At 34.9% G+C, this 13,767-nt stretch overlaps 1 protein-coding gene across 1 annotated transcript in view; it reads left to right on the forward strand.

Moving 5' to 3' along the window:
• SUPT3H (SPT3 homolog, SAGA and STAGA complex component) overlaps positions 1 to 13,767 on the forward strand; it is a 423,773-nt gene that overhangs the window by 209,765 nt on the left and 200,241 nt on the right. The window contains 1 exon segment of the mRNA XM_036869866.1: positions 10,879 to 10,963. Within this exon segment, the coding sequence (XP_036725761.1) occupies positions 10,879 to 10,963 (85 nt within the window).

Here is a 13,767-nt window from a genome sequence, read left to right on the forward strand (position 1 = left end):
TTGTTTTGTTTTGTTTTGTTTTTAATGTCTTTTAGGGGGCAATGGAATGTTTCTTGGAAATTATTTCCACATATAGGACAGGAATAAATTTAGCTTTATTGCTCTTCCTCTAATTGTTTTTATTTGTTTATTTCATTCTGTGTTACCTGTTAAAATTTTTTTTTCTTAATTTCATGATTGTTGCCCAATTTACTCAGTTTAGTAAGATTTAATTTTCTTACAAGAGTTATAAAAGTGATTTTCTTAAAATATAATTTTCTTATAATTCTTGAAGACAAAAGTTTTTGGGATTTAAGGATTATAGCTGCTTGCGTACCCAGAATAAATATCTGAAAACACATCTTTAAAATCATTGAATCCAGTCCCCTCCTTTCATTGTGGAGGAACTGAGGTACCCAGAAATGCTACTTGCCCGAGGTTACAGTACTACTTAGTCACAGAGTAGGAACCAGAACCAGGTCATCTAACTTTCAGTCTAATTTCTTTTCATCATAACTGATTGCCTCTTCTTTGTAGCTGATGGCCAGGATGCAGTGAGACTTTGAGCTGCATTATTGTAATCTTCCTAATTGGATACTGGCCATATGAATTGTATCTGTTTATTCTCAGCTCACATCCCTTATTCAGCTGGTGCTGTTTCTTCTTTGAGTAGAGGAGGCAGTGACTACAACAAGACTCAGCTGGGTTGCTACTCCTGCACGGAGTACCCTGCCTTAGTCCTCAACTGAACAGCGTGGAAAGGCATTATCTCCAAATGAAGGGACAAACTCCCCAGGTGCTTTTTTGGGACTCTAGAACAAAAATAATAGGGTAATTGTTTGAAAGTAAATAGTATACACATTTTATGTATTATTCATTCATTCCCTTAAAAAAAGAAAATTTTCTGGCTTTTTTTTTTTTTTGATAAAAAATATGTCATGACCTTTTAGTATTAATTAGGCTGATTTCTTTGGTAGAAAATAATTTGGAAAATCCCTTTCTCAGGCAAACTGGGAGTGTCGGTAATGCTAATCATTTATATATATGTAATTAATCAGAGCAAAAAAGTTTTCTCATTTCAATAAAGAAAATAATGCTTATTTAAAAATATTGTTTGATACATTTTTACCTCCTTTGAAATTTCTCTTTTGTTTTATACTGTGTTTTTGTACTAATATCACATGTATGTCTGTATGGCTTAAAAAGAGATAAATATACACGTATTGTATATGCTTACTGGAAAAGTTTGTTTTTCTTACAGTTACAGCCATTAAAAGAATTTGGGGTTGACGCTCAACATCATACATCGTTAAGGAGTTAATTGCAACTTAAAACAACAATGAAATACCACTACACAGCCATTAGAATGACTAAAATCCCAAACACCCAGTGTTGGAGAGGATGTGGAGCAACAGCAACTCTCCTTCATTGCTGATGGGAATGCAGAATGGCGCAGACACTTTGGAAGGCAGCTTGGCAGTTTCTTACAAAACTAAACACACTCTTATTATATGATCCAATAAACACACTCTTTGGTAGTTACCCACATGACTTGAAAAGTTACATCCACACAAAACTTGCATGAATGTTTATAGTCACTTTATTCAGAATTGCTAAAACTGGGAAGCAACTAGTATGTCCTTCAGTAGGCAAATGGAAAAACAAACCATGGTATATCCATACAATGAAATATTATTTAGTAATAAAAAAGAGTTATCAGGCCATGAAGACACGAAGGAATCTTAAATGCATAATGCTAAGTGAAAGAAGCCAATCTGAAGAGGCTACATACCATATGTTTGCAACTCTATGACATTTTGGAAAAGACAAAACTATGGAGACAGTAAAGAGATCAGTTATTGCCAGGGATTGCAAAGGAGGAAGGGATGAATAGGCAGATGCACAGAGGATTTGTAGTGAAACCATTTGTATGATACTATAATAGTGTATACATATCATTATACATCTATCAAAACCAATAGAGAAACTCATGCAGAGTTACCCTTAATGTAAACTCTGGACTTTAGTTAATAATAACGTATCAATCAATACTGCCTCGCTAATACAAAATGTTAATAATAGAGGAAACTGGGCATGGAGGGAGATGAGGGGATATATGAAAACTCTCTGTACTTTCCACTCACTTTTTCTACAACTGCTTTAAAAAATGAAGTCTATGATAATTATTTTAAAAAATAGAATTTGGGGTTGATTTCTTTTCAACAGTTGGTGATAAGTGGATGTAAGAAGAATGGGTCTGTGGGTAGGTACATCATCAGATATATACATTTACATAGGATCTGGAGGTTAGCAAAAGATTCTGATAAAGAATAATGTGTCAGAATTTCCAGAGACATTGAAAGTGTATCACCATACTCAGGAAGCATCTAGGCATAAATTACTGACTAAAGATGTCAAATAGGGGTTCAACAGAGAGCAAGATAGCAGATATCTAGCATCTTCCTTCCTTTTTTTTTAAACTTTTTTTTTTTTTAACTGAGGTTAGAAACTATTGAAATGAAGTTTTGTTTTTTAGAAACACGTAGTGACTGTAGTAATATTCAGTGTGTAGTTTTAAAAATTTGTTTTCTGTGTTTTGGAAATGTTTCTGTAACTAGTTCTTACTCTGTTTTACTCTGTAGTTTCTATTAACAGATTTTTCTTTTTACTTTAATAGATGTCTAGGTAAAGGCTATCTCCCAATTTTAGACTGTGTTAGGCTTACACATAGCATACAAAATACTGAAAGGCTTAGTGGTAAGTTCTGCAGAATTTTTGGAACAGTATCCCATGGTTTCATTCAGCATACATCCTCTTCTAAGTGTACGGAATAAGAAGTATAACTTCACCTCATGAATAGTCTTGTTTATTTCATACTTTCATTATGCACTTGACAAGGGAATTGCAGAGTCAGCTGCCCTAGTGATCACTGAAACATTTGATCCTGGAATTGAATAAAACCAATCCTGTTTGGGTGAGAGGATAGGGTATAAGTGGCTGTGCCACTGTCTTGATTAAGTGGAGTCCAGCAAGAATGCTCTGGACTTACTTGTTGTGACCATGGTTATCAAAGTTACATGATAACTAAAATAGAGTCTTGTGAGTTATAGCAATGAAGCTACTGCAGAAGACCAGGGGAGGGACAACTTTTTCAGGAACGTTTCCTAAAAGACCTTTAGTGGAAGCTGGTCCAGCAGTACTGACGTTGTTTTAGGCATCTAGGCAGTATGTGAAGGAATTGAGCATCAGACCTTTTTGGTTGGGAATAGACCCAAGACAAGTCAGTCAAGGCATCAGTGAGTAGTAAGATAGGTGTTTAATGGGGGGGGGGGAATCAAAAGATATGTATAAGTACCAATTACTTGGATTTTGTCTTTAAGTGACTTAAAAATATTATAAACATTGCAGAGCAAAAAGAGGTGACTATGGCTAGGTACAGTGGCTTTCATTTCTATTTTCCAGAAACCATTAAGACAGTATCTAGCTTTCTGCATGTGGGAAAAAAAACTTAGCAGAAGTAATATGAGAAAAAATGCAAATTAAAGCTGAAGAACTAACAACCCTGAAAATTAAAATAATATACTCATCACAATCCCATCCCTATTTATATCTTTAGCTGGTTTTAAGTACTCTACATGTTTATGTTAATGATGATTATTTTTAGTAGAAAAGTATATAAAAGCTTGAGGTAAAACTTGGTAATTATTTGTACGTTTTATTAATATAAGAAGTATTTTAAAATATTCTTTTTACTAGAGATGTGAATTGCATTCATTATTTTATCTTTGAGTCAATTATTTCCCTTTGATAACTTTGTACTTTTTCTTTGGTGTGATTTAAATTAACTTAAAATAATGGAAGAGAAACTTTGTTCCAGCAGTCCAAAGAATTAAATATTGAATATGTCAGTGAACATAACAGAAGATTTTTGCCATTGTGGAGTTTAATCTCTAATGGGGACTTTTTATTCTCTTTCTGTTCTGTTGGTTTATTTGTTTGTCCTTGCACCAGTAGCACACTACCTTAATTACTATGGCTTTATAATAAGTCTTGTAGGAAATCTCCTTCTACTTTGTACTTCAAAAGTGTCTTGAGTATTCTTGGCTCTTGACTCTCTCACATAAAGTTTAGAGCCAATTTATATATTTTTAATTGCATTTTCTATCTTTGTGTGCTGTTTTCCCCAACTTTATTGAGATATGATTGATATTGTATAAGTTTAAGGAGTACATATGTTGATTTGATTTACTTGTTTATTACAAAATGATTACCACCATAGCTTTAGCTCACACCTTCATCACGTCACACAGTTACCATTTCATTTTTGCGGTGAGAATATTTATGACTTACTCTCTTATCAACTTTTAAGTGTATAATATAGTACTGTTAACTATGATCACTGTGCTGTATGTAACATTCCCAGAACTTATTCATCTTCTAACTGGAAGTTTGTACCCTTTAAGCATCATCTCCCTGTTTCCCCCACTCCCAGCCCCTGGTAACCACCACTCTGCTGTCTGTTTCAGTGAGTTCTGCCTTTGTGTTGATGATATTTAGATTGCTCTTATAGTTGAAAAACTTGCTGGCTTCCTTTATTAATTGAAATAATTTGTCTCCCCATTATTTTGAGTTTTCTGTGTAGATACTCAGATTATATGTGAATAAGAACAGTTTAGTTTTTTCTTTTCAATACTTATATAGTTTAAACCTTTTCTTGCCTTATGTTGTTGCTGTAATCTTAAGTATTGTATTGACTAAAAGTGGTGATAGTGGGAATCCTTATATTGGTCTGAATTTCAAAAGGTTTGAATGCTTCTGAGTATGTTGTTCCCTATATGGTTTTTGGTAGATTCTCTTCATCAGATTAAAGAAAATCTTTTTAATCGTACTTTGCTAAAATTTTTGTCGTGAATGGTTGTTTAGTGATTTTCCTACGTCTATGGATATGATCATATAGTTTTTCTATTTTAATATTTTATGTAGTTAATTATATTAATAGATTTATGTTTTACTCTTGCTTTCCTGGCAGCCAAAAAAAGTATACCCAGCAAAGTTATCCTTCAGAATTGAAAGAGAGATAAAGAATTTTCCAGACAAGTGAAAGTTGAAGGAGTTCATAACCACTAGACTAGCCTATAAGAAATGTTAAAGGGACTTCTTTGAACTGAAATGAAAGGATGCTAGTCAGTAATAGTAAAATGTATAAAAGTACAAATTCCACTGCTTAAATTCAGAATACACAAATGTTTTAATGGTGGGTAAATCAGTTATACGTCTAGTATGAAGGTTATAAGACCAGAGTAGTAAAAATAATCACAACTACAATAATTTGTTAATGATACACAAGGTAAAAGATGTACATTGTGAAATCAACAACATAAAATGTGATGGGGGGAGGGTAAAACTACAGTATGGAAATCTGAGAAGCAGTAGAGCTGATGGTGTCCCAAAATGAGTTCAAAGGCAGTCAAAGACCCATGTCCCACCTTGAAGATAGGCATAGGGTGAATTCTCCCTTACTCCTCCTCTTGTTCTGTTCAGGCCTTCAATAGATTGGATGAGGCACACCCACATTGGAGAGGGTAATCTGCCTTACCCAGTTTACGGATTCAAATGTTAACTTCACGCATAAATACCTTCAAATACATATCAAACTAATGTTAACCACCCCATGGCCCAGTCAAACTGAGCCATAAAATTAACCATCACCCATATCAACTTGGGCACCCATATCTCCTTAAACTATACTTAGTCTCCAAATAAAGACAATAACAAGGTCATAGTTCTGCCTAACGTGATACAGTTATCCAGCACACAACTGAAAATGCGCTAACCCCTTCCCCAGAAGATGAGGTTAAGTCCTTGCGTGACGTTTATACTTCTCCTTGGTGTTCCTAGCTTAAATACTATGATATAAAATGAATAACAATTAAATACTGTAAGGCCAATACATTTTATGTTACATGATGAGGGAATAAGAGAGGGAAGGAAACAGATATTTCCCCAACACTCACATTCACACACACACACACAAACGTATTCATAACAAAATAAGGGAATACTCATGACCGTTAACAATCCTCTTTCTATAACTGGTCATGTGGTTGTAGCTGGTATTAATAACTACCTTCTTCCACTACCTAATCTGTATTCCCCTGCCTTCAGCAAGCACCTCAGCTGGTTGTGTTTCTTTAACTGGTGGAGTGACCCAGACCTTCATTCTTGAAGGATCTGAGCTATTAGTAGTCCTTCCTGGATTGGGTTGTAGTTTTCCATTGACCTTAATCACAGGGCATGGTAATACTATGAGACGTCCTAAGGGATCTCCTATATTCCAGAAATACTCTTTCTTACCTCCACTGTGGAGCACCAGTCTATTTTCCACTGGGTAGTCAGTATCACTCACCCCAGCCAACACAGTAACTCCTTCTTTGCTTGTTGATTCAGAAGCATGTGGAATCCACAGTGACTCAGCTGCAGTCTTAAGTTTCATTTCAATGGAATAATTGTGTCAATGGCATAAATGTGAAAGCATTCCTCCCTCTGGAATTAAGACCTCTAGGCCAGCAAATCATAAGGCCATGGGAACAGAAAGCAACAATTTTGCTATTGGGTCTCTAGGAGTAATAATGAGTGGTGCCTCTCCCATTCTATCCCTTGATTCCTAGACCTGTGAATTCTATGTGTGGGAGAAGCAGCACCATATATTGGATGCTGGTTCTAGACTGTATAGTCTTCTGGAAAACCTTGCCCCAGATCTACAAGGTATTACCAACTTGCTGGCACTGTAACTCAGTCTTCAAAAGGCCATTTCATCATTCCGTCAAACCAGCTGCTTCATGATGGTGGGGAACATGTTAAGAATAGTGAATTCCATAAGTGTGGGCCCAGTGTAGCCCTTCTCTTGCTGTTAAGTGAGTTTCTTGATCAGAATCAATGCTGTATAGAATATTATGACAGTGGATAGGCATTCTTTAAGTCCACAGATGGTAATTTTTGCAGAAGCATTGCATGCAGGGATGCCAGTTCCATATCCAGAGTGTCTATTCCAGTAAGAATAATACACTTCCACTGCCATGATGGAAGTGGTCTAATGGCATCAACCTGTTACCAGGTAGCTGACTGATCACCCTGGGGAATGGTACCATATAGGGAACTCAGTGTTGATCTCTGCTGCTGACAGATGGACACTCAGCAGTGGCCTTGGTGAGTGGCAGTCCATCCTTCCCACCACGGCCACCTTGTTCATAAGCCCATTGGGCAGTGATGGGGTGATTCGGGAAAAGCTGATGGTATCCACTTGATTGTTAAAATCTTCCTTTGCTGAGGTCACCTATGAGCATTCACACAAGACACAGATATCTTCATTTTTTTTTTAGTTTTTTTTAAATTGAAATATAGTTGACGTCTTCAAGTTGTTGTTTTTCCTATTTAGAGACATCTGTCTACCTCTTCCCCAAATTTACCAATTTCCCAAACATACTCCTTCCATGTCCCTTTCCATTAGCCACTCATTGCTCATAGCCCATGAATCAGTATAAAATTACACATCTAACTATTTCTTCCTTCAAGTAAACAACTAAGTGCACTGCTGTAAGTTCTGTGCACTGGGAGGATTTCCCTTTACCACTGTCTTTCAGGGATGTTCCAGAAGGGGACTATAGCACTACAGCTGTTCAGTTTCGGGTGGTGTCTACATATCATGCACATTTCCACGGTGGCTGCACCATTTTGCATTCCCACCAGCAATGTACAGCATTTTCAATTTCTCCATATCCTAGCCAACACTTACTATTTTCCATTTTGTTGATAATAGCCATTCTTATGGGTTTGAAGTGGTATCTCCATGTTTTTTTTCATTTGCATTTCCCTAATGGCTAATGATTTTGAGCATCTTTTCATTTGAAATTTGCCATTTGTTTATTTTCATTGGAGAAATATCTATTCAAGTCTATAGCCCATTTTTAAGTTGGGTTTTTTTTTTTTTTGCGTTGTGGGCGTTCTTTGTATATGCTGGTTATTTATCTGATATATGAGTTTCAAACATTTTTTTTCCCATTCTGTGGGTTATCTTTTCTCTCAATAGTGTTCTTTGATTTATAAAAGGTTTTAATTTTGATGAAGTCCAATTTATTTTTTTCTTTTGTTGCCTGTGCTTTTGGTGTCACACTTAAGAAACCTTTGCCAAATCCAAGGTCATGAAGATCTCCTCTTCTGTTTTATTCTAAGAGTTTTATAGTTTTAGGTCTTTGATCTATTTTGAGTTTATTTTAATATATGGTACAAGGTAAGAGTCCAACTTCATTCTTTTGCATGTGGACATCTTGTTTCCCTGCACCAATTGTTGAAAAGACTGTCCAGATTGGGTGCTCTTGCCACCCTTATTGAAAATCAGTTGACCATTATATGTTTATTACTAGACTCTCTGTTCTTTTCCTATAGTCTGTTTGTGCCAGTACCACATTTTTTTCTCTTTCACTCAGCCTGGGGTAAGACAGGCAAAGTGCCTTCCTTGGAGTGGTATTTTCCTAGCTCACACACTGAAAGTATCACCATCTGGGTGTTGCTCTTCTCAACTTCAGAGTAGTTTCCTCAAACTGACCTCATACCTCTCTTGAGGTCCCAGCCCTCTTTCCTATACCTTGAAAACTGTGCTGGTTGAAATCCAGGCTATAGGCTACTATAAAGAAGTAGATGCTTTCAGAATAAATTTTGGCTCCAGGGCTCTCTTATCCTGTGAAACTGTGTTTTCTCATTTTCTCTGACTTCTTTTTTGTTTTCTCTCCTGCTGGTTAAAGCATGCTTTAAATATAAGTCTTTAATATATTACTGTATATTTTCAAATGTTCTTTACCAGGACCATCTAGTCCACAATATGAAAATTGAGAAGAGGACTTTTAAGATCAGCTTTGTCATCCATTCTTGATAATCTGCTTGTATATAATTTGAAATAATAGTTTACACCATTTACATGCATTTTTCTTAGCAGTTTTCATTTTAATTACATCACATGCTTTTTTAGTTTTCTATGTGGCTATTATTGTGTTACTGTACAGTTGTCCCTCAGTGTCTGAGGGAGATTGGTTCTAAGAACCTCCTGCAGATACCCAAATCGTCAGATGCTCAAGCCCCTTATATAAAATGACATAGCATTTACTATATAACCTATGCACATCTTTCCATATACTTTTTTTTAATTTAATAAACAGAATTATTATTTGTAGTATTTACACACATAGTCTTCCATGGTAATGTTAAAGTTACCATTTTCTTCAAATGCCTCTCAAAATAACACACTTTGCCTTCCTAAGTGAATCTTGGACAAGGAAATTCAGTGAAAGTGATCTACTCATGACTGTGTCCCATGTCTCTTCTTTTTTCTTTTTTGTTTTTAACACCTTTATTGGAGTATAATGCTTTACAATGGTGTGTTAGTTTCTGCTGTATGACAAAGTGAATCAGCTTTATGTGTACATATATCCCCATATCTCCTCCCTCTTGTGTCTCCCTCCCACCCTCCCTATCCCACCCCTCTAGGTGGACACAAAGCACGGAGCTGATCTCCCTGTGCTATGTGGCTGCTTCCCACTAGCTATCTATTTTACATTTGGCAGTGTATATGTGTCCATGCCACTCTCTCACTTCGTCCCAGCTTACCCTTCCCCCTCCCTGTGTCCTCAAGTCCATTCTCTACGTCTGCATCTTTATTCCTGTCCTGCCCCTAGGTTCTTCAGAACCATTTTATTTTTTTTCTAGATTCCATATATATGTGTTAGCATGCGGTATTTGTTTTTCTCTTTCTGACTTACTTCACTCTGTATGACAGTTTCTAGGTCCATCCACTTCACTACAAATAACTCAGTTTCATTTCTTTTTATGGCTGAGTAATATTCCATTGTATATATGTGCCACATCTTCTTTATCCATTCATTTGTTGATGACACTTAGGTTGCTTCCATGTCCTGGCTATTGTAAATAGGGCTGCAATGAACATTGGGGTGCATGTGTCTTTTTGAATTATGGTTTTCTCAGAGTATATGCCCAGCAGTGGAATTGCTGGGTCATATGGTAGTTCTATTTTTAGTTTTTTAAGGAACCTCCATACTGTTCTCCATAGTGGCTGTATCAATTTACGTTCCCACCAACAATGCAAGAGGGTTCCCTTTTCTCCACACCCTCTCCAGCATTTATTGTTTGTAGATTTTTTGATGATGGCCATTCTGACCGGTGTGAGGTGATACCTAATTGTAGTTTTGATTTGCATTTCTCTAATGATTAGTGATGTTGAGCATCCTTTCATGTGTTTATTGTCAATCTGTACATCTTCTTTGGGGAAATTTCCATATACTTTAAATTGTCCCTAGATTACTTATAATACCTCATACAAAGTAAATGCCATGTAAATAATTATAAATACAATGTAAATGATATGTGAATTGTTGCTACCACATGGCAAAATCAAGTTTTGCTATTCAGAACTTTCTGGTCTTTTTTTTAATTTCGAATATTTTCAATTGGTGGTTGGTTGAATCAGAGGAACCTGCAGAACCTGAAGATATGAAGGGCCAGCTGTATTGGTTATTTGGATATGGTAACAGTTTTCTGGTTGCCAATATTATGAAGTGGTTGTCTTTAAAATTTTGCATTTTGAAATAGTAAATGCCCTCAAAAATGCCTACACAAATCAAGAAATAACATTGATGACACTGCACTTTTCTCTGGAAGTTTCAGCTTATGTAGGAAAGATGCAATTCTTTGTCCATAGAAAATTGTATACGTACTCTGTCATTTGAGAGGACAATTTGTACTTTATTAAACAGTATTATGATAAATATTTTTCACTTTTGCCTTTCTTAGTTTTACAGTCCTTAATATTGGTATGTTTGATTTTCTTTGCAGGTTTTCTCTAGGTGATTCTAGGAGGCCTCTTCATGAAACAGCAGTTTTGGTAGAAGATGTAGTACACACTCAGTTAATTAACCTGGTAAGAACATATAATCTTATTTGGTATCTCTCCTCTGCATTCCGCTTATATTGGCATCACAACCCAAGATATTTTTAAGAATTTTTTTTTTTTACATTTTTTTACATTTGGAATTCTTTTTTTGTCAGCTCTATTGAAGTATAATTTTCATGTAACAAAATTTCACCAGTGCATGACTTCTGACAGATGAATATTGTCATGTGACTAGCAACGCAATCATTATATAGAAATATTTCCATCATCCAAAAACATCCCTTTGTACCCTGTGTAATCAGTCTTTTCTCCAGCTCCTGACCTTGGTTAACACTGATCTGTTTTTTATCATTATATCAGTATAGTTTTTTCAGAACGTTTAAAAAAAACTTTTATTCTGAATTTTAGATGTCTGGAAAGAGAATTGCACAAATATCACAGAGAATTCTCATATACAATTCACATTCCTCTGTTAACATCTTGCATAACCATAGTACAATTGTCAAAACCAGGAATAACATTGGTACAATACTGTTAATAAAATTACCAACCTTATATGTATTTCATCAGTTTTCCCATTAATGTCCCTTTTCTGTTCCAGGAGCTAATCCAGGATAACACACTGTAGTGAGCTGTCATGTCTTTGTGGTCTTCTATCTGTGGTAGTTCCTCAGTCTTGCTTTAAAGTCTTTCATGACCTTGACATTTTTGAAAAGTACTAGACAATTATTCTGTAAAATGCTCTTCTTTGTCAATTGGTCTAATGTTTTCTTATGGTTAGAATGTGGCTATGCCTTTTTGGCAAGAATACCACAGAAGTGATGGGCTTTTCTCACTGTATCATATCAGTGGGTTCATGTTGTTGATGTGTTGTTTGTGATCTTAAATTAACCTTGATAACTTGGGTAAAGTGGTATATGCTAAATTTTTCCACTATAATGAAGTTTTTTTTTTTTTTTCATTTTGTTGTTAATAAATGTCTTGTGGGAGATATTTTGTGACTATGCAAATACTGTTTCTCTGCAAAATTTTGCCTATTAATTTTAACATTCATCAGTGGGTGTAGTCTGAGACAGTTATTACTGTGGTATTTGCATAGTAATGATTTTCTATTTTCTTCTTTCCTTTTATCTTTTTTAATTGCAGTTATTCTGAAAGGAATAGATATTCTTTATCACCATTTATTTATTAAATTTTTAATGTACATATGTACGGACTAATGTGTATTTAAATTTTATTCTTTGGTTCATTATGCAGTAATATTATTATTTATTTTTATTTCTCAAGTTGTTTCAGTGTTGGCCGCTAGGAACGCTTTCGTGTCCTTTCCTCATTTTTCTCTCAAGTTTTTGGTCCTGTGTCTCATAAATATTAGGTATATCAGTCCTTTGTTTGTGGCATATGATACAAATATATTCTTCTTCTGTGTCAGTTACAGTTATCTTTTGACTTTGTTTTTATGAGCTTTTGGGGGGCATACAAGTATTTTTATTTTAATGTAGTCAAATGCATCAATCTTTTATTTCCTTTGGATTTTGAGTTATAGTTAGGAACACTTTTCTTATACTGAGTTTAAAGAGAAATTCATCCATATTGTCTTCTAGTATCTGTATGGTTTCATTTTTAACATTTAGAGTCCTAACCATTTGTGGTTTATTCTTGTTATTGTGTGAGATATGGATCTAACTATAGATTTTTCCAAATGACTACCCAATTATACCATCATCATTTATTAAAAAGTATCTACTTTCCCTAATGATTTGAGATGCCTCCTTTATCATTACTAAATTAGCATATGTATTGGGGTCTATTTCTGATTTTATATTCTATACCAGTGGTTTATTTGTCTACACATGTGCTAATACAACATTTTTAATTATATAGGTTTTATGGTATATCTTAAAGATTGTTACAGCTAGACGCCCCTTCTAATTTTTCTCAGTGTGTTCCTGATTATTCTTATATGTTTATTTTTCCATGTGAACATTAGTATTGAATTTTCTAGCTCCATAAAATAACTTGCTGGTATTTTTATGGGGATTGTGTGAATTTATAAATCAATTTAAAGAGAACTGCATCTTAATGTTGAGTCAGTCTAAGAAAAAGGAATGTCTACATTTTTTCAAGACTATTTTTGTGTCTTTCATGAGTGTTTTAACATTTCTTTTTATAGGCTTCATGTATTTCTTGTTAGATATATTCCTAAGTATTTAACCTTCCTATTTGCTATTGCAAATAGGCTTTCTGTATAATTACATAATGGCTGAAAACGTCTGGAATTTACTAAAATACGTAAATCTATAGATATAAGTAGCTGAGCAAACTCCAAAAAGGATAAGCCCAAAGAAATGCATGTTCAAACTGCTGACTATGAACGGCATAATATAAATTTTAAAAGCACCCAGATTTATTACCATAGGGGAACAATGATTTGAAAGACAGCAGAATTTTCATGAAAATATGGAGACTAGAAGGAAATAGCACAACAGTTTTAAAGTACTGGATTCCCTTTTCTCCACATCCTCACCAGCACTTGTTATCTCATGTCTTTTTCATAATAGCCATTCTAACAAGTGTTGGCCTAAAACATACATGTAGATCAGTGGAACAGAATAAGAGCCCTGAAATAACCCACATATATGGTCAATTAATTTACGAGAAAGCAGTCAAAATTGGAGAGCCACATGCAACAGAATGAAACTAGATGCTCTTTTACACTGTACACAAAAATTAACTCAAAGTGGATTAAAGACTTAAATGTAAGACCTACAACCATGAAATGCCTAGAAGAAAACATAAGCACTAAGCTCCTTGACATAGGTCTTGGCAAT

Source organism: Balaenoptera musculus, chromosome 11 (genome assembly GCF_009873245.2).
Source record: "Balaenoptera musculus isolate JJ_BM4_2016_0621 chromosome 11, mBalMus1.pri.v3, whole genome shotgun sequence".
Lineage (NCBI taxonomy): Eukaryota > Metazoa > Chordata > Mammalia > Artiodactyla > Balaenopteridae > Balaenoptera > Balaenoptera musculus.